Source organism: Columba livia, chromosome 12 (assembly GCF_036013475.1).
Source record: "Columba livia isolate bColLiv1 breed racing homer chromosome 12, bColLiv1.pat.W.v2, whole genome shotgun sequence".
Taxonomy (NCBI): domain Eukaryota; kingdom Metazoa; phylum Chordata; class Aves; order Columbiformes; family Columbidae; genus Columba; species Columba livia.
In genome coordinates this window covers 14,740,433-14,762,372 of record NC_088613.1, presented here as the reverse complement: position 1 = coordinate 14,762,372, position 21,940 = coordinate 14,740,433, and the positions used below count along the sequence as shown (strand labels likewise).

Here is a 21,940-nt window from a genome sequence, read left to right as displayed (position 1 = left end):
CTGCATCACTTTAATGCCACCTGAACACACCTGTGTTAAGACTAAATGGTTTTAGTGAAAATGAGTAAAAAGGTGTTTATTATGATTCCTGCCAAAGCCAGTATTACGTAAAGCCAAAACATCTACAATTGCAGAATTACAGAACAGTTCACGTAGACTTTGGATAGGAATAGAGGTTTTTGATAAAAGTAGCATAACACTAAACCTGCAAATGTATTATATGACATTAATTTCTCATTATCCTCCACAAGAAACATGTAACAGCAAATTATGTTACATGCAGACAATGCATTTCAGAATGACTGACCATCATTAAAGCATTAAATACTTGAGCCAAAGTTTACACGAACCTTTTAAAAAAAGCCCTGCTTTTTATTTTACAAGGGTGACCTCTAATTCCACCTGAAAATAAAGAAAATCAAGGCCCAGGACTCTTCCTAGAAGTGATCTCGAACAGGCAGACAGCAACTAAATTCCTTTATTACAGCTGGACACTTAACAGAAAAAAGAGGGAAAACAAGCTGGTAATTCCTCAAAGCTGCCACAAATTACAATACAACCTCCTCTGGTGCAGCTGACACGTATCGTGAAGTGTCAGCTCACCAACCTTCCCAGCATCTTTCAGCTATGGAATAAATAGGAATGTATTTACAAAATGAAGAAATATCAATAACGTGCAAGCTGTGGCTAAGAAGGCATTTTTCCAACCTTTGCATAAATCCGTGTCACTTAAGACAAAAATAACAAACTTCTTAATTAAAAATTCAGATTTGATAAGTACTTCAGTTTATTCCGAATATCTCTTCTTCAAAATTACTGATTAGTATGCAAGATCAAAACGCCAAGTCTGTTGATCAGTGTAGAGCCAAGATTAACTTTCTCTGGTTATTTACCTTTGCAAAGATCACGTAACCTAAATAAACAGCTGGCTTTTCAAGATCAAAGTCATGGTGCATTTTTGCAAAAGGTGTCTGCATAGCAGCACCAAATGTGCATCCTTCATAAGACAATAATAATATATACATACAGAAATTGTTAGTAATGATGCACACAGAAAATGAGCATGTAGGTTCACAGGTATTTCACGTGAAGTGTTGCATTTACCAAGGGATATCACAGGCAAGAAAAGAACCACTCTTGTCTATGCAACCATAGGATTAAATAGGTGGGCAGTTATGCCTAAAAAACATTCCTTGATGGCTTGTTTTGGTGGCAGCAAATAATTACATAAGCAAATTTCAACAGTTCACTTATAAGATGGCATTTTGTTTTAATGATGAAAATATATTTGTTTAATAACATAGAACTATGCTCTGATATTCGTGCTAACATTTGCTAGACTGGCTGTAATTCAACTTTAGCTGAAAAAGTTAGACTACACGACAAACTGGAAGGTCTGCAACAAGACTTTAACAACTATTTCTTATTTCTTCCACAGAAAATCCACATTTCTTCAGCCAAAGCATTGCTCACCATATAGTTTTGGGCTATAACACCTCAGAGAATAAGAGAGAAATATTTGGGCTCTCACAAGAAAATTAACAATGCATTTCTTTCAGACAGAGACTTAAAAGTTGCCCATTTAGCAATGCATTGTGCCCATTCAAAGAAGAAATTAAGATTTACACAGAACACACATAGGCACCAAGACTAATCACTAATGTCAAACAACAAACCAACCACCAAGGCTCTGTAGGACATGCTGCCACAACAAGCCTTTCACTGTGGTGACAGGTGACATTAAGAAAAGGTCATTTCTTCTCCGTATTCATCCCCTGCTGTCCTTACCAGGAAAACAATGCTTGAAGGAGTATTTTTTGTTCTGAAAAGATGACCTATTTATTATTTTGGGAGCTGATTATCATTAGTGGAACATACCTGTTTTCTAAGTAAAAACTTCAGCTACATAGGTAAAAACATGCTCAATATATAACACAAACGGCGGCTGTCAGGTGTCCAACTTCCCTCCCTCCTACAACTCCTGCTTCCAGACACGACTTCTCAGATCCCTCATTTTATAATATTCAAGGATTCCAGCTGTTTTGTCGCTTCCCAGAGCTGGCAGCATCATGCTGCACACCCAAGCGTGCTGTAACGCTCCCACAAACAATTCTTGCACAAAAAGGATGTTTTGGTTTAGAGTTGAAATAAGTTGTTCTGGGACACGTGGTGGGAGCTGCAGATGGCGCCAGAGAGAGGAACGTCACTGCTCTATAAAAATGGGATTTTTCCTGCCTCCCTCTGGGTTGAAATACGGGTGCTGTGTCTGTAAAGGGGATGAGGAGACACGATGGACGGTGCGACGTGCCGTACCACAGGGGCAGCAGAGCTGCAGGCTCCCACAAGCCTTTGCTGAATTCCTTGCAGTTGCACCCATCCACGCTTTGTGGGAAGGATTATCTTGCCTAACATGATAAGGCCTAATTACTCACCTTATAATCCAAAAGAGAACTCATTTGATCCACTTCAGAATTACTTATCATATCACTTTCTTCATCATCTATAATTTCTATTTTCTGAAACAGAAGTAAACGGTTCATTCCAAATATTTAAACGCATAGATCAGACAAACAAAAACCAGCCTGTATCTCAAACTGGCATGAAAAGGATGAAGGTAACAGGACCTTTTCCTTGCTTATGAGAAATTCTGCCTCGTGGAGCCCCCGTTAGATGGCAATCACGCGCCTCAGCTGCGCGATGCAGGAGGAATCCACGGAAACCGTCCCTGCTCAGAGCTGCTGCCGTGCTGACCTGGGCTCTTTACAGAGGAGCAGCTCTATCTCACCCCACTTTCGGCATTATGTTGCACATTATTAAATCTCACTACAGCCTGCAAAAAAGCTGCATTTCATCCTGTAAGGCTTTTGTTGAAGATCTCCCGTGGGGCAAAGAAGGCTGGGGAAGTTTATTCCTCTGGAGCAAAACAGACATTATGGCAAATGCCAGTCAAGTCCTGACTGACCTGCTTCTTTCCTAAAAAACAAAGGAGGTTTCCTTTGGCCTTCTCTGGCCATAGAGCAAGTCAAATGCCCTAACGAGAAGAGGATGCTGATATAAAGAACAGATCCAAATGCATCCACAGGGACATTTTCACTCAATTCTCAAAAATTCAAGACCTTTTTATACTGGGTTTCTAAAGGTATCTCAAGCATGGTGTTAAAGGCCAAACTTAGTTGCTGTTTAGAACTTAGAACCTCATCTCGAGTTTTAAAACATTCAAGTATTTACAACTTGTGCGTTCTGTTTTTCTTCCCAACAGAAAACCTTCTTGTGTAAGAAAATGATCTTAAAATATTATTCTGATAGGAGAAAACAAAAGTTTACACATTTTCAGTGCACCTACAAGATTTTATTTGTTATTCATACCTAAGCTAGATCTCAAAGAGACGGAAAAAATTTGAAATAGATAGTGGTAAGAATAGCATTTTGTTTACCAAGAACTCAAAAAGATAACTGCACAGATGAAAGCAGAGATTTCATTGAGTTTTGAGAGGGAAGCAGTGGTTCTGTAAGAAGACAGGTGTTTTTTTTAATGATTTTTCTTTGTTTTGGCAGTTGTAAACATTTATGAGAGTGTATTTAATAAGTTAAAGCAATTTTATTCTGCTTTTTAGTATAATGTTTAACACAATGCAGGCAAGGCCCCACAATGACAAGACATTTTAATGGTTAGTTCTTGATGTGTTATTTTAGAGGCTTCTTCTCTGCAGCCTGTGTGTGTGTGTGTCCTGTCAGCCTGCAGACCAGTCATCACAAATTTCCTCCTGATCACAATGAGAAACCCTTCAGGAGAGGTTAAAGTCTCTCACTCGTAGTACCCACCAAAATCACAACTATGTGTCGAGGGTAGGGAGGGGAAACCACATTTTCTGTGTTTCAGTGCCTGACAAGCCCGCTGAAGTGATAATATTTCAAAGGCTTAACGTCATGAGGATCTGCTGCTGTATCGTACCCTGAGTAACACTGTGATTCAAATATTTTTGGTTTTGGACTCAGCTTGAGGAAAGAGTCTCTAAATAAATGCCAAGCATTCACACACTCTTTCTTATAATGATACATTTTAACATAGCAGGGAAGAGATTAGAATTTCAAATAAGAAAAGGGTATCTCTTATGCAAGTCCAATGTATATTAGCCCAATTTTAACTGCATACACTTAAAAAAATTTGTTACAGTGTTTTCAGAATAGAGTATGAAAAAACTACTCTGATTTCCCCCTCCTTTTATTATATCAAATTCTGCAATGCTGGAGTTTGGCAGACTGGAGAACTGAATCTCTTGGGCATCCTCTTTGCAAACCTTTTACCTTTTGTCATTTTCATTCTGCATCTCCACGGTATGTGCATCACCAGCCTGAGCCTCCGCCTGACGGTATCTAAGGTCACAGCAGGCCACGCAGGTAAACAAAGGAAAGAGGCAGCTACTTCTATTCAGGCAACCACAGAAAATGCGGCCACAGGATTCCAGTTTACGCAAAAGATGCTCATATATTACCAAAAGAAAGAAAACGTTCTCTCTATATCAAGAGAATCTCCTGTTCGCTTTCCCACTTCAGGTTGTGTGTGATTAATTAACACAAATGTTCTTGTTATGTTCTGAGCTATTGTTTAACCTCTGACTGCAAGAAGAGTGCAAGTGGGAACTGGAAGCATCACCTGTTCATTCTGTAGATAACTTTTAAGATAAAAATTACCCTACCACTTGGGGTCTTCTCTCCTCTTGCTCCTTTCCTTTCTTCTAATTTGAGAGAAGGCAGGCTAAACAAAGGGGATATATTGCATTATTTGCCGTGACTCCTCCCTCTGTCTTTCCTTCCTTGTCTCACCACAGGCAATTAAAAATAGCAAGAACAAGTAACTGTGTTTGACTCAATGCGAGTGAGAAAACAAGAAACACCTAAATAAGAAGATACCTGACTTTCTTACAGTACACAAAACCGTTTTATATTATTATTCTGGGGTTTTTATTCTTGCTGTTTTGCTGTACCAGGTACTTACAGAGCGCTACCCAAGCATTGTGCTTTGCGCTCCAGAAAAAGAACACTGGATTGCTGTAATACAGAAATCTGTATAATTCAGTTTCTACCAAATGTGCATAACTCCGTGGTTTAGTATTTTAGTACAGTCTCTTTTAGTGCTCAGCACACTCAGCCAAAGTTCTCAGCTAGTAAAAAACACCAGTGTCAGACAACAACCTCAACAGTAGCAACTAAGGAGGGTCACACAGGTGCAAAAGGTATACGTACCACATTATCAGTAGATACTGGATTCTGGTCATCATCTTTGTGACCAATTTCTTCATTTTGAAGAGATTCGTTTGTCTCTTCTGCAGAAATAAGTTAGTTTTTCAGATTTCATTCAAATTTTACGCTGAAGAAACATTAGTATTCTTTACCACTAAATATGTCACATCTACTAGATACAAAAGCAAAATCATATTATCAATGTCTATTCATAAAAAATACTGGATGTCTTATTCAAAAAGACATCATATCACAAGTACTTCACAGCAAAGTCATGCCAATTGCTACTTAAAACAACAGAAAAACTATCAGTTACTGTACTGCAAGGTAGCAAAACCTTCCTATTTTTAGGTTCAAGTCGGAATATTCAGAAGTGATGAGTTTCACATCCAGAAGTGTGCAGAACTTTTTTTTAAAATTAAAATAAATGACTACACAAAACATCCTGCATGCCCTGAAGTTATAGGGTACATATCAGAATCCCATCTCCTTGCAGACACCGATTAGTTTTAAACCAAAAGCTGATCAAGCAGATTATTTCATTCCTGTACAGCAAAATATTTATTTCTAGCAAACCTCAGCTGCTTCCTTATGTATTAACAAAGTACGCACTCGAAAGCAGAGTCAATCTGATCCTCAAGTTTAAACCACAAGCACTAAATGATTCCATCAGGCCTATGGGCACTGTGAAAAACCAAGAAAGAAAGGCCTATTTCTCCCTGTGTTTCTCAGGTTTCCTTCAATATTCCCCATTAATATACTGTTATGAAGAAAATTATTGACAGAAACAGCAAATCAGGAAATAAAACACAGAGGCAAGAAAATTTCCCTCCTCAGCGGATAAAAACTGGCACAGCCATAGCAGCCTACACAGAGCTGTGTTCTTTTACTCAAAGTATGCATTCAATTAACATATGTTTAAAATAGGTGAGGCATTACGACAACTTTAATGCTTAATTTTGTGGCAGAGTACAGATGTTTTAACATTTACACAATACATTGTAAAAGCAAGTGCCATCAACACTTTAATTAGGTGACTAAAAACATCCTTTCCTTGTCTTTGAGAGTGTGTGTTTTTCTGGTTGTTTTTTGTTTGTTTGTTTGTTTAATAAACTAGGACCAAAAGTTACAGTTCTCAAACACTAAAACAATCACGTATCTGTGGCCGAATAGTCCACGTGATTACTGGTGGAAGCATTTTCCAGGAAGTTCACAATGAGCTGAGCTGCAGCAGTGAAACCTACTCCTCTGAACAGGAGAAAAGAACAGAAATAATCCTTGTAGTAGAATAAAGGAGTGAAAGTGGGATTCCTGGACGCTGTAGAAATTCTGTAGTTTTCTTGTACTTTCTTAAGCTTTGACTCTAAAGTACTCACTCTTACAGCCTTATTTCATGAAAGCCTCGTTGAATAAATGAGGTGTTATTCCTCACTTGAAGCTACAGAGACTTCTGACTCTTCCCCTGTCACCATTTTCTTTCAAGCAGATGTGACTAAATCAGTTCCTTCCACACCTCAGGCAAATTGAGGACTCTTAGATTCTGCATCTCTCTTGGCTTTCCATCACTTGACCCATTTCTTTATCATCTTATTATCTTTGCAGTAGAATATGACAAAGCTATTACAAATTCGTACCCAGCAGTTCTCCATTTTCCTAGTTCTTTAAATTGTTCAGACAAAATGACAAAATCAAGTCTGGCATATTAAGCTGCAACAGCATGCACTAGATCAGACTTTCTTTTAGTTTTGAGAGCAAAGGCTTTATTGATCTTTTCTAATCAGAAGCACTGGGAGCAATTAGCTGAGCTTGCGAGGCTGGTGAACGTGCTGAACAGCAGCTCGTCAGCCCTGGGCCCCGAGCGCTAACGAACCAAAGGGAGAGGGAGAGATCGATTTAATGTGGTCATGCGGTTCTGGGAGGTGGAGTGAAAGGGAATTAAGTCTGAGACAATTATCACCCAAGAACATGCAATTGACTGAGAACACCCAGGCACCCTGGATGTGCAGTTCTGCGGCTTTGCATGCTCCCCTGCTACTGACTTTGATCTTTTCTGTTGGTTTGTTCTTGCTGGTCACAGGCCAGACATGCAGCGCAGGCAGCTGATGGCCGTTCTGCTGCACTGATGTACTGTGGAGCTCTTTTAGCTCACGTCTGAGCTAATACATCTTCTGAATGTCCCTCATCAGTTTAATATCAGGAAAACTAACTGCATAGCTCTGCTCAGCTCAAGGTGGGTTCACACACATTTAGACAGGAATTGTTGGTGTGATTCAGGCAAACGGTAATGGATATTCACGCTGGTTGTGTAGAACTGGCCAGTTAACAGAAAGCATTTTTTAAAACCTGGGAAGTGAGACTCTTACATTTGTACTGTCTGTCCATCTCTCAGTTGCACCAGCAAATTGTGAACTTGTCATTTAACTTTGGATGAATCTGGCAGAAACGGAGGTCTTATGATAAAAGGTTTCTGCAAACTTTGTTATAACAAAACCAAAAAGAATTAATACAGAGAGAAGAAAAAGACCAAACAGTACCTTCCGTGTGGCCAGGGTAGGTAATTGTGACTGGCAGACACTCTTTCAGACGTTTTTGAATGTGTACAACAGAGAATCCAAAGCATGCACACTGCACAAAATTAAAAATATACGCACAGTAGTAACTGCATTTTCAAATACCTTGTGAGCTTCCTTCAGATAAGCAGATTGATACTTCATCATTCCTATCATTATCATCCCCCACTTCAGTAGCAGTTTCCTCTCCTGGATTAAGTGCTGATTTAGAAACAAATTCAGATTGATCAGAGAAATCAGCAGGACCTCCTCTAGGGGGTGGGACCTCAATCCCCATTAAACGATATTTCCGTCTTCGATTCCCAATCCAAGTCTTGTAAGAGAAATAAACAGGAATGATATCAGAAACTATAACAAAAGCAACAGGCCCACAACCAAGTGACAGTAGCACATCTATACTACAGAGACAAGAGTGTAGGCAGCAGTTCAAGGGAGGTGTTTCAAGTCTCAGCAAGAGAAGTTCTGACTGGATTCAAGAAAAAAAGAAAAAAATAATGCTTTATAGTGAGGCACTGAGACAGTTTGTCCACAGAAGTCGTGGCATCTCCACCCTTGGAGGTACTCAGCATTTTACTGGACAACATACTGAGAAACCTGACCTAACTCTGAAGCCAATCTTGCTCTAAATAAAGAGTGGGACTAGGTGACTTTGTCAGGTCTCTCCACACCTAAATTATTCAAGGAATTTAAGATAAGATCCTGGATCCAGGTTCTGCCACTCTGCAGCTTCCACAAGAGGACTAAAGCATCCCATAACTCAAGGAGCCCACCTGTTCTAGGACTGCCTACAGCAGGGAGGACAACATCCAGGGTGGCAGCTCTACATCACTACACTTTGATGACACAACATAACTTGGCAGAACTAAGTTCAGAGCAATATTATCCTTCAGCCCTCTTTGCTTGGAAGACAAATCTTTAAGAAAGATTCCTTGTAGTGAGGTATATAAGAGCATTCTGTAAACAGTGGTGGGAGATCAAACAGGTCCAGGAAGGACCAAGGAACTTGGAAAGCTGTTCATGACCAGAAGGGTATGGATGCTTGAAGTTCATTTTACATCAATAAAACAGACAGTCTCAAAAAAGAAAACAAATTCATATTCAAAATTCTCCAAGTGGATCTGTATAACTGTTCATTAACTTGCCTTGTCTGATAAAGTCTGCACCAAAAATTATTAAAAACTCAAACCGGAGTTTTTGTAGTGAGAATGTAGTGAGAATTATCTGCAACTTTTCACCTCTTTCCTCCCTTTCTTCCCTTTGCATTCCTCAGACATTTCACTTCTCATCCAATTTCAGTTCTCCTGAACAGTTCTTGTACCCGGACACTTTGTTCCATCCAAGTCAGTTCCCTTCCATAAGGTCTGTGTTCCAACAGAGTTTAGCAAGCACGTTAAAATATTATAGCATTTTTTCTTTAAAGATACACTAAACAACATTACTCCGGCTTTATGTCAGAAATACCTGCATTGTTTCTCTTCCCTATCATACTTTCTTTAACTAAAGTTCAGACAGCATGAAAAAATTTAGTAGAAAGTGCTTTGCTTATAATACCTTGATTATCAAATAGAAAAATGAAGACATATTAACAGCAGTCCCAGCTATGAAAGACAGGTTCATGCTGTGTCAGCTTTGAAAAACAGAATATTTTTTAAGGCTGAATCTTTTTAACTAGCTAAAAGATGACATGGTTAACACTAGTTTTGGCACATCATTTTGGATGGGTGATATTTGCTTTTCCAGCTCGTTGACTCTCCTCTTTGAAGAATGCAAACCAGGTACACAGAGAGCTACCTAGATATTTTTGTATGTATTTTACACTTGGGGAAAAAAGAAGAAAAAAAGAAAAAAAACCCACACAAGCAGCCCCTTCCAGACCCTTCCTTTGTAGTTCTAGAAAAGTAGCGTTTATCTGCATAAATCATGAATTTCCATTAGGAAAGATAATAAAAGGGAAAAATGAGGACATCTCTTTAATTGAATTAAAAAAAGTGACATGATACATATATATAAATATTTTGCACAGTTATATAAGCTTATATATAGATATAAAATGCTATTCTTCATATATTATATTTGTTCAAGTGTATTATCTGATATATATACATTAATATATACTTATAACTATTTTGCATATGCTACTTTTTTTTTAATAGCACAAATGGAGAAAGAGTTGCTGGTTGCACACTACCCATAATTCAAGGCACAGTGAAACCAAAGGCAAGAAAGCACAAGAATCGCACGTGGAGAGCTGTTTGCAGAAGTGTCCGTCAGCCGAGCTGCCCCGGCTGCGCAGCGATGCTGCGGTTCACCGGAGCTCCGAGCCGCCTGCACCACTGCCGCGTCCGCACACTGACCTCCAGAGATCAGCGGTTCCTACTGAAGAAAATGCAGGTTGGCAGGTAAGGAGAGAGGCACGCTAAGCTGTGCCTATATGGAGTCCGAAACAAATTTAGGACAGATCCCCCAGAGCACGTGACAGAAAATCCCTGTCCTACAGCAGGGACACACACACTGTGCCTCAGAGAAAGGACACCAGAGCACTGATGGTCACACATGCCCTGTAGCATTAATTCACCTTTACAAAGCAGCAGCTGGTGCTGGACCAACCTGCGCTCAATTCTTGCTGCAATTCCCAAGTCTGCCATGTAGCAGAACCAGAGGCAAGAACAGATACTGGTAACACCACCAGCTACTATGAAGAAAATCATCCTTTTGTCCATTTGTGTGTGTATGTTCTAACACAAGTAATGCTAGAGAGTCTTCTGGAGTCGATCAGAGCCTGGTACACCTGCTCTGAAGACAAAAGTGTTTCAAGCAGATGCTACTGAAAGAGGTGTATGGAACTTCACACTGTCATCCTGCATGTGTCGATACGGGTGTTCTTAAGGGAACTAAGCAAGGGAGGTGAAGCACAAGTGTCAGTCTTACTGTCCTGTGAACAGAGTATTTCACATCCGGGAGTCCACTTTGAGATGCTGTCAGTGTCAGCTTCACCTTTCAGAAAGATACCTGAAGAACTTGGAACATGTGGAGAAGCTTTGTTCTCTACAGAGAAAAGAGCAATTCTTTTCAGCCTCCAAAACTACAGTTTCATTTTTTCATAATTCACATTTCTCAAGAAAACAAGCAAGTAAATAACCAGACTAGTGTTCAATACTGAAAGTAACTTGGGTCCCACTTACATATACTAACCCAAGAGAGACCTTCACAAAAGAAGAGTTCCAAATAAGGGCTTCTAGTTCCACTTTTGTAGCGATGTCAGAATGGAAAGAAAGAGGAGGAAAAAGGAGAACAAAGGCTGAAAGGACTAGTCACAATTGTCATGCCCATTTTGAGGGAAAGGAAGACTCCAATCATGTTTTTGTACTGACTGCAAAGACAGTCGGAGTGTTTTCCAAAGAATGGAAACACTCTGAGTGAATGAGACAGCCCCAGTTTGAGAGGGACACTGGATGTTCTGTAACTGGGGAGACAGTGTCAACAACCAATGCTGTACCCAACCTCCCAGTCTCTGGAAGAGTTCTCAGGAATCAGGTTATCTACACCAAACCTGTACTTTCTACAGCAATCCTTCCACAACACCACCTATACAGACTATGGAAGTGAGCCAGAATTCTTCACAGCACCCTTTGCCCTCCAGCACATCTCACCTTGGCTTCAAGACAGTCTTGTAAAATACTTTTTTCCTTTTTTTAAGCATATTCTTCCATAAGTTTACAATGGCTTTTTCCTATAAGCATTAATGAGAAATGTTTCCCATTGTATCTTTAGAAAGGCTTTTTTTTGTATCTTATTAGCAATATAAATAGCACTTTTGAGGATATCCCTAAAAAAATGTAACACTTTTACTTAAAATCTTATTCAAGTCCAAAGAGAATGTCAAACGACTCGTAGTGCTACTTCTGCTGCTGATCAACAAGACTCTTACCTGAGGGCTTTCTTCTATATTTAGATTGCAGAAAGAGCAAGAGAGCACTTCCCAACATGGTCATTCATTATGTAATACGTGAAATCTATTTCAAGCTTCCTCATGAAATTTTTAAAGGCTTTCATCTGTCCTATTTTTGCTTCTGCGACAAGACAGGGGAAGACTCTAGATTTCTTACCCGCACTATTTCACAGTCAACATTTAATTCTGCAGCCACAGCTTCAATTTTCTCTCTGCAGACTGAGCCCAGGCTGGTCATGCCATTGTCCCAGTATTTCTTTAGGGTAGCTAAGTCTCGGTCACTAAACTGTGTGCGGTCCTGTAACTGTAAGATAAAAAAAAAATACTGTTAGGTTTTTAAAAATTCTGCTTATGCTGTTCATTTGATTTTCAGAGGTCTTGTATACAGTAAGACACACGTTATTTTCTGTCTCTATGGCTTTTCTTCTCTTTTAACTCTCCCTTAAGAATTAATTTTTTTTAAGTTTTTTTTATTTTTTTTTTTATTTATTTTTTTAAAATTCAGGACATCACCGAGTTCCCTGGGATTTGCTTTAAAGGCAATGGCAGCGCTAACTCATGTTTAAAGCACTGCAGCTTTGTTTCTACTCCACCTGATTTTTGAATTCGCTTTATCTCAGTCTATAAGGCCTTCCTGAAAATGGCGTTTCTTCTTCTTGTGCTGTTTACTCTCTCCACCCAATTTATGCAAATTATTCCTTAAGGCTTTTCAAGTTTCTCACTCTCCCCCACCTAAAGTTCTTTTATCTTACTGCAAACTACAATACATGCATAATTCAAAGGATTCTGAGTTCCTAAAGGGAATACTTTAATGTTTATTTGGTGAGCTTCAGAGTTTAAATTGGTTCCACTGTTTATTTGAGAGCTGTCTAAACTCGGTGTGTATATTTCTCAAAATATGTGATAGTGGATTACAGCTCTAAGATGTAACACCGAAACAAATCCTAGACATCCTGCCACTCCTTGAGCTGTTGTGGGCACACAGCAGCGTTCGCCAGCAGAATTCACAAGTTTTATCAGAATTTTTTAGCCCAGAATTTTAACTAAAATCTAGTTTGTTTATACCAGCCCATGTCTGTCATCTCTCCTGCTATTAGGAGTACATAAATGCAACCATAAAGTCTGCTCTAGTAAGTTGTAGCCACGTGCTGAATTTGTCATTATTTCAACAGTTGAATCTTTTAAGACATAACAGTGATGTTAATATCTGAAATCTGGGTTTGCTTGTTTAAAAATTGTTAAAGGTTCGAATGAAATAACTTTAAAATGGAATAAAAAGACATTTTGCAGAACTAGAATAACTAGAAAATCTTATACAGTTACCAATTTCAATATTTGTTAATCTTCAGAATACTGTCAACCCTTGCAATCAGAATATTGTAATCCTTGCAATTTTCTTCTTTTAAAAATTACTAGTTCTGGAAATGTTAGATGCACTAGAGTGTTTCCTTAATATATTAATATAAAATAGGGTATCAAAACCTTGCCTGCTTAAAATAACCCCAGGTAAAAAACCAACCAAACAAATGGTTATATTCAAATATGGTCCACTCCTAACTGCTACCAGGCACTCAGATTTTTTTATTGGCTGTCATTTCACACATTCAAGTACAGAATTAGAGAGGCAGTTTCCCCTCCTGCCCATCAGCAGCTGATGGCTGATGCGGGGAGCCGGCCCCGCAGCGGCTCACACCAGATGCGCTCCCAGCCACGCTCCGGCTATTTGAACCTTAAACAAGTCCAGTTGGCACATTCCCAGGCTGCTCGCGGCTGAGCAGCAACGGGCACTAAGTGGCCTTCACCCTGGGGCACCCTGCTGAGCATTCACCCTTTGCCGATGCTGGTTTTCCCTGAGCTCCAACCTACAAGCCATTTTCTAAGAACAAAAGTACAGTTATCTACTGTATCGCCGTCACCTTTTATAGCTGTTGGTAATACAGACCATTAACTTTGGAAAGCGATGGGAAGAGCTCTTGCTCTGCACAGGGAGAGGCAGTGAAGCGCTGAGGGAAGTCAGAAAGGAATGTGACAACAATACTCAAACATCCAGAAGAAACAAGTCCTTCTGGCCTGGCCTGCCTTCCCGAACACAAAGCGAGCTCAGGGCAACTCCACCTTCTAAAGTATACCAAGCGTTTTTATAAATATCAATAAATAAGTAACATTTTCTGTTGGTTCTGAAGAGTTCATGCTGCCAACACTGCTGTGACAACCTGCCACTCACACAGCTTACTGCAGTCTGCACTTATCAGGATAATAAAACAGAAAATGTATTCATATTTAAAATGCACAGCTTAAAGAAATGCTCTGGAGTGAGGGGTGGAAATCGCCCTGCCCCAGCAAGGGGTGAAATGAGAGCCGCAAAATCCAATAGGTTTAATGTTACTTCAGTTGTAAGGATGTAAAGACCCCAGTTAGTGGTGTCTTCTCTCACCTAATTTGTTGCACTGGGCAAATTAGAACAATAACCAAATAAAGTACAGCTGGTGCTGGAGTAACTTCAGATTTCTGCTTGCTACATGATTTTCCAGTTAGGTAAGAAAATGCATCTCTACTGAAAGAATACAGTGCAAGAATACTCTAATTGAAAAGCTTTCTATTTGCGATATACAAAGGATCCCACGTTAGACAAAAGAGACACAATAACTGACTATAGACAGAGTTACCAAAGGGACAGTATCGCAGGAAGGGTGCGGCAGCTGCTCAGCTTTTACTTACTGAATAAAAGGATTTTAAGTGGAGAAAGCAATGTTTAGTAAAGCCACCTGGCCTTCAGAGATTTTACAGAAAGAAGCAGTGTGATGTCTTTTCCATTTTAGGTGGATATATATAATTCTGATGATCTACTACAAATGTTTCAATGTAATTCTTATTGGATAAAACACCATTCAATGGTTTTCACCTTGCAACTGCTATGTTATTTTGCTACAAGACCAGGGTTGCAGAGTCAGCCTCAACAGCTTAGATCAAAGATGATGTTTTAAAGTTAAGGGAACTCTCCTGTAGCTACATCCCCAAAGAAGTCTTTTGCAGCCACTTACTGTGGAAATGGAGGGGGTGGTGAAGAATTTCAAGTTTTTGTTCTACCTCCTTGTCAAATAACCCCTAGTGCTTCAGGTGACAATATGTATTTTTTACTTTTTTGTCGCTGTTAGTGCCACACCAGGTACTTTATCTTTGCACTTGTTCCTGAAGAGAATCATGCTGATATGGATTGCAGGTCACAGAAGGAAATGAACAAGTTTTTTCAGTCACCTGATATGAAAGAAAAAACAAAAAAACCCCACAACATGCACCACATGAAATAGTCCAAAAAAGCAGGAACAAAACCAAGGGGAAAATCAAGTGCACATAAACACAAGATGGTATGAAAAGCCAGGTGCCCAGCAGGGTTGAGGAGAGCAGCCTCACCGAGATGCCTGGCTCAATTTTTGATCAGCACCGAGTAACCCACTGAACACAGCCAAGCAAGTAGGAACTGAGCCTCTGAGAAGATGAAAGCACCATCTTCAGGAAGGTAAGTCTGGCAGCGAAGCAATGACTGTAATACAGCTGCACAGCCTCTCAGGGAGCGCAGAGGAACATCCACCATCACAGGCTCAGCCTCAGCCCTTCGCTCACTAGACGTGAATAAGACTTCAGCTTGTAAAAAGTCCTGATCCAGACTACCTGCCTGTGTGTAACTGGTAGTGCCATACGCCTTTTCTTGAATTTCTTAGGGAAATCACAGACTATATTAAACTACAGAATCATCCCCTTGACAAAGGTTACACGTAAATGTGACTCCTGCATTACAAGCTGCTCAAAAATTACATCCTGCTTTTACAAAAGCCCATGTCTTTTGTGAGAAAATAAAGCATAGAATTTTTACATTGAACGTGTAACTGCATTTCCATCAATTTAGCTAATAACTTCCTCCTGCTCAGTATCATCAGAGGAACAGAGAAAACAAAAGAAAATCTTACAGTCCTACAGATATCATGTTATGCATCAGTTAGCAGAGAAAAAAATATCAAAAGATAATAGTGAAGAGTGTCGTATTTAGCTCAATACTTCCCATAGCTCAAGATGAGCCAGTAATTCAGTTCATATTTTTACTTCATTATAACAATTATGATTAATACAATTCTCATTTCCTCTCTTCAGAGCCACTGCTTGCTGATTCGAGCTTCACCCTCACAAGTATTAACTGGTGAATTCTTTACATTTACCAGTTCTGTTGCCCACAGTTGGAAAAGCAGAGAAGCTGCTTCCAGCAGAAAACAGACTCACAACTGGCCATGGAGAGCAATCCTTGGGAGCAAATTGAATCAGCAGTTCTGCCAAGCGCAGGGTTAAACCCCGCTTATCCCCTGACCTCTCAAGTGTAATAACAACATTCTTGTAAGAGATGACCCAGTTTATTACAGACATTCCTGGCACTTTGCCGAGTCCCTCATAATATCCCCCGTGCATGCAATATTTGCGGTGCAAATCTAGTGTCTATAATTGGTATGAATAATTGCATTGCAGTGGAGTGTCCTCATCCTGCCTTTTATCAGAGCCTGCTTTTTTAGATCCGTTTTTATGCATCAGTTGAAAATGTTTCAGGCCTCATGCACAAAAGCTATACACAATGTTTAGATTACTAATAAAAGTGAAAAAATTAAAGAACTAGAGCCTTAATATAAATGTAATAACTATTGCATTTATCCATCAGCTTGGCACTGGACATTGTTAACAAAAGTTACATTTATTTAAACTGCAGTGAAATCATATTAAATCAACAGCTCAGTTCTGATGCTCTGTGATGAAATGTTCCAAGGTAATGACTATTTCTAGCAAACAAACCTCTCACAACAAATTTCAATCACTACCGCTCACATGGAGAAACAGCAAATCTCACAGAGTAAGACTTTTTTTTTGGTACATTTAAAACGTTCTTTAAAGTTTAGTAAAAAATAAAATAGAACAAGCAGTGAGACTTATCTCTGATACTCTCTAAAAATCCCAGTATGCCATAAGTTGGAAGAACTTCTTCCTTTAAGTTACTCCAAATAAACACATCCCATCTCCTTGTGAGCCTGTCTGAGGCCAGTTTCGTTAGATAACCACTCCTATACTGGAACTAATGAGTCCACATCTGCTTCTCCAGACTTTTCACATTTTTAATGCTCTCCATCACACTTCTCCACTCCCTCCCAGTCATGTCTTTTCAAGTAGGAAGAGATCTGGCCCTTGTGGCTGTTCTGTGCCTTTGATCACTGTCACTGTTGTATTTTGGGAGGAATGGGAAGATCAGAAGTGCACACAGCATTAAAGGTATGAACAAATCCTAGATCCTTTTAGACAAGCATTGTATTATTTTGCTTTGTTCGCCACTCCTAACGATGCCAGCATTCAGCTCTCTGAACAGACACTACTTAATGTCTAACTGATTTTTTCAGAGGGCTTCCAATTCATATCTCAAGATCTTCTTTGTATGTAATATTAGTTGTTTCTGAAGTAGACATTCTACATATGTTCTCCCTTTCCCATCTACACCATTTATTATTATTCTTCAGTTTATTTCTTTATTTCATTTCCCATACATGAACTTTGAAGGTTTGTATCATCCTTTAACACTACCAGGATTTTTAACTTCATTAAAGCTACACCAGATTACACATTCCTTCAGTCTGTGCTTTTGAGTTCAAGTTTCCCACCTGTCACAAAGCCAACCCCATTTCAGTGGTTCCCATCCTCCTGCTACAGACCTAACCCTGCTGCCTTGGGTAGACCCTGATGTGCATTCAGTGCTGTTCCCCGTGCAGGAATCAGAAGCACCTTTGAAAGCTTTGTTCTTTCTGCAAAAGACACACTGCACCCACTTCTACTCGGGAACACCCCAGAGACTCCCTGGCCAGACATGATTCTCCCCAGGGAAAAAAAAGAAATTAAAATAGAATGCAGCTGCTATCTGTAACTGGAGCAATTCAGAGAGCTGGTTTCTAGATGCTGCCTTTCCACAAATCTCAGCAGTTTTGATATCACATGAGCACGCGGGTACCCACCACAAGATACCTTCAACCTTCTTAGGACAAAGACGTATCAACCTGAAGGCCCCGAGCGAAGCAAACGGTTAGGAGGGAGTTGCTATTGCCAGCACAGGGCAGAAGCTCCAGCAACAAGCTGCAAAAATGGGTTTGGAAAACGACTGCAAACCAAATGGCATCCGAAGGCACCTTTAAACTATTACTGCTAATGCATTATTAGTGCAAAAACTCTCAGATTTCTGGAAGAGAGACTTTTTGTGCCTTTTCCCCACTGGTTAGGTAAGCATGGAATTTGCTCTGATGAAAGCAAGGCTGATAAATATTTCATAGTACCACAGCTTGCACAGAGCCAGAACTGCTTCAATACTCAGCCAAATTTACACCTATTCTGTTAATACATGTTTCTAAACCAAACACAGCTAAGAAAAATTAAAAAAAAAAAAAAACAAACAGGAAAAAAGAAAAGATATATCAGTGCAATAGAACAGTCTAGCCAAAAAAATTAAACTCTGAACTCCAGCCACTCCATAACTCCATGAACGCTCCACTCCATAATTTTCAAAACCAACCTCCAATCCAAACAAACTGGCAACTTGCTCATCTTCTTAAGCTTCTGAACTAGTTTGTGAAATAGTGAATGCTCAGCCTCAAAGTCAACTGTTTTTCAGACAGCAGTTATCATGATTTTTACATAATCTATTAATGTCTTCCTCACACTAGACTGGAAAGTCTGCTTTTTCAGTTCCTGGCCAGACAGGACATTCATTCCAGCCTGCAGGATCACAGTGTACAATCAGCCTAGGTGATTTGTGAAACTTAGGTAAAGCATGTTCTATATTAAAAAGATGCATTTTGTCCGAAATGATAAGACTTGAAGGACACTATTCAATAAGGTATCAAAGGCATCACTACAACACAGTGCTGCTCTAGATCTGGGAAAAATACAAGCCCAGCGTTCCATTGAAACCTTGCATGAACTAGCCCAGATGTTAACATGAAAGACAACTGAAGTTTCATTTAAAATCCCATCCAAAACACACACCGTACATTTAACGTGATTTACTATTCCTGCTTCTGAAGGGCGATAAGCAGAAATAATTGTAAGACCTTAACCTGCTATCTTGATGACTTCATGTTTCAGGCTTGATATCAAGGCCACTAGAACTGTTGCTAACTAGAAATTTAAAAAAGAAACAAAAAATAAGAAGAAGCAAAACCAAACTCCTGCTCTCCCCCCAAAATAAAACTTCACAGCTAAGCCAGGCAGAGCTTACCTGGAGCCAATGTTTTTCATAGTTAGATACCAAGTCGTATCTACTACAAACACCAACCACTGTGCTAAGACATCAGGTGACACACAACCTAAGCGTAGTTAGTACACTCAAGACTTAAATGCAAGGACAAAAGTGAAGATACTTTCCCCCTTTTAATTCTCTTTTAACCAGTATCTTCACTTCTGGTTTTGAATCCTTGTTATCCTTCCACCACCCTGTGAAAAACCAAAAATCAATGCAGTTGTAAAGGCCAATGCACTGCACACACGCCATGACAGAATACAGAACTCTGTAATTTCCAAAGACATTCTCATGAATAACTAAGAGGGTGATATTTCTAGACTAATACTCATGAACAGTCAGGATTACGTCATCTTACAGCATAGCTGAGCAGACTAGAAGAGTTTTTATTTCTCTCTTGATGCAGTTGAAGGACAGGGCAAGGAAAACAAAACATCAAGGCAAAAGATTAAAAATTCAGAGCATCTAAAAGATTATCTTCTCCATTTTAAACAAAATACAGATTAGCCTTTTTACTGTTTGAATGGCAGTAATTGCCATAATCGTAGTCCTACAACCCTATCCATTCTATTTCTGTTCCCTCATGCTCTTTCTTCAAAAGAATTTCACATTTGAAACTGAAGTTTCTGAAGAAGAGCTTTTTCTCTTTTTGTTGTCTTACACCTGTGTGTATACATCTCCTTAAGAAGGCTGATTGTGCATTCAAATCAGAGAAAGTACATCCACAAATCTGGAAACAAATGTTGCCAAACTGGACTCTATTAACCAGCAGCGTTTATGCATTTTATTGATTAAAATGACACAGGATTAAAGGTCAAGAAAAAAATAAATACATAATAATCATTCTCAATAAACAGGCACTTCCACATCCCCAAAGGTTTTGAACTTATTGTGGAAACTCGTTCTACAGCTTGTGTTAGCATGACCACGTGCCTCAACAACGGATCCAGTGCTAGATGGCAGGGGACAGCATCATATGGAATGATCAACAACAGGATTTGTATAAAACTACTGGTTCCTCTGGGAGATGCTCTTACAAAGTGTCCTCTATACAGTCAGAACTAAACAATACTAGAGGTGTGCAACAGTTGAGACCTGGCAAAAGTCCAAGAGAAAACATAATTAATATGATGGTCCTTTGATCCCTACTTATTCAGGAGATGCTACCAAACTCACAGCTTTTGAAGACTTAACAGAAAGACTAAAAATACCAAAAAAAAAGGAAAAAAATACTGGGTACAGCAGGGAGGAGAAGGCAAGGAAAGGTTCTTCCGTTACCAAAGCAGCACACGTGATGCTGCCAGCTCAGTGGTTTGGGGGATTTGCTGGGATGAGTTCTGTCATCACAACAGTCGTCTCCCTAGTTATTGCTTCTGATATAGCTGGACTAATACGTAACAGTCTCTTGAAAGCTTGGCTGTACCACCCACTTGGCAGGTTTAGGGTGTATTTTCAGGGTAAGCAAGCAGAATCGACCTGTTCTTCAGAGAGAAGCTTGCCGACTACCCGTGAATGGAAATGCTGAACAAATGAAAGAGTTGATAGAGGTATTTTCCTGAAAAAAGCTGTTTCATACCTCGTATTATGTTTTGGAGTAATTTGTGAACTGAGGACACCAACGTGGCTGATTCTGCCTAACGTAAAATGACATTTTTGCAGATAAAATAAGATTTGAGAAAGTTACTAGCAATAGCATGGACTGATTCTGTGCATGTGCACAGAGTAAACTGTAGAGGGAGTTACTCTCTCAAGCATTTGCTTGTGTCTCTCAATTAACAACAATTTCACTTTCATTATCAAAAACGTGTTTTGAGCTCTAAACTCTTCATCCTTATCAAATGAGATGTTATATTGCAGTTAATAGCACAATTCACATACCTGACTCAGAATCATGACCTTGACCTGCTTTTAAAGATACACATACATTTTATGGTAACTAAACCATTCTATCTGCAGATGTTTGTATTAGTTAAAGTATGAATGGAAAAATAACGAAACCCCATACCACATAAATAGAATGGACATTTTCAATAGTACAGTTAAATAAACTCTTCATTCTATCACTTGACGCATTAGATATGTAAGTGGAAATATACTTACTGCTCTTTTTCTGGAACAACCTGTAATCCAAGGCACAGTAAGGTTTCCTGAAATCTGCAGAGGAGAAGGGGGAAACAGAACAGAAAACAACAGCAGCTTAGGTTGCTATGATAGCTAAAGAGCAGCTTTCACAAAACTTCAATATTGTGCACTCAATTCTGATAAGAATGTCTTTAAAACAGGTGAAGATTTAAAACCAAAACAAAGTCACACTCAGACTTACTGTTGCAAGACTAAAACTCTAACGACTGTTTCTTTGGGTGAGGGTAAGATAACACAATGGTGACTTGGGTGTTTCTGTACTTTTGCTATCTCAAAACCTGTGTTTCAAAACACAAGTTTGCACTTTCAATTTGTCACAAGATCAAGCAGACTGGAGTTGGCCAGGGCCAAGTGTCTGACAGAACCGCCATTACATATTTTCCAATTACATCCATTAAACTTTCAGAAAAAATACTATCACATTAGTAACTAAGTTATTCAACATCAGATGTTAGGGATTCATGTATTAGCAGAAAAACTAGGGACTTAAGCTTGAGAAGGAAGAGGAAAGGGTATGAAGGGGAGGTCACCTGCCTTGATTCCCATTGCTTCTCCATCCCTCCCAGAGGTCAGACTTTAATAACATTCTTGGACTGTTTTCCATGGTCATCTGAAATGTGTCATAGCTTGGAATATTTTAGGCTTATTTAGGATTCCATACTCATCTTCCGCTGCAGACAAGCTATGCTTGGGAGACTAAACATGGTTCTTAAGAGATGAATCAATCTC

General features: G+C 39.4%; 1 protein-coding gene across 17 annotated transcripts in view; it reads right to left on the bottom strand.

Annotated features, from left to right (window-relative positions):
* Positions 1 to 21,940, bottom strand: part of HDX (highly divergent homeobox) — a 46,144-nt gene that overhangs the window by 7,965 nt on the left and 16,239 nt on the right. For 11 of the 17 annotated variants that reach the window (XM_065077896.1, XM_065077892.1, XM_065077891.1 and 8 more), the window contains 5 exons: positions 21,170 to 21,223; positions 11,918 to 12,064; positions 7,917 to 8,124; positions 5,245 to 5,324; positions 2,433 to 2,516 (listed from right to left, as the gene is read on the bottom strand). In XM_065077896.1, coding sequence (XP_064933968.1) covers positions 2,433 to 2,516; positions 5,245 to 5,324; positions 7,917 to 8,124; positions 11,918 to 12,064; positions 21,170 to 21,223 — 573 coding nt within the window. Of the gene's footprint in view, positions 1 to 2,432; positions 2,517 to 4,697; positions 4,757 to 5,244; positions 5,325 to 7,775; positions 7,867 to 7,916; positions 8,125 to 11,917; positions 12,065 to 21,169; positions 21,224 to 21,940 lie in introns of those variants that run through there. The other 6 variants (XM_065077898.1, XM_065077893.1, XM_065077894.1 and 3 more) reach the window with 3 other exon arrangements.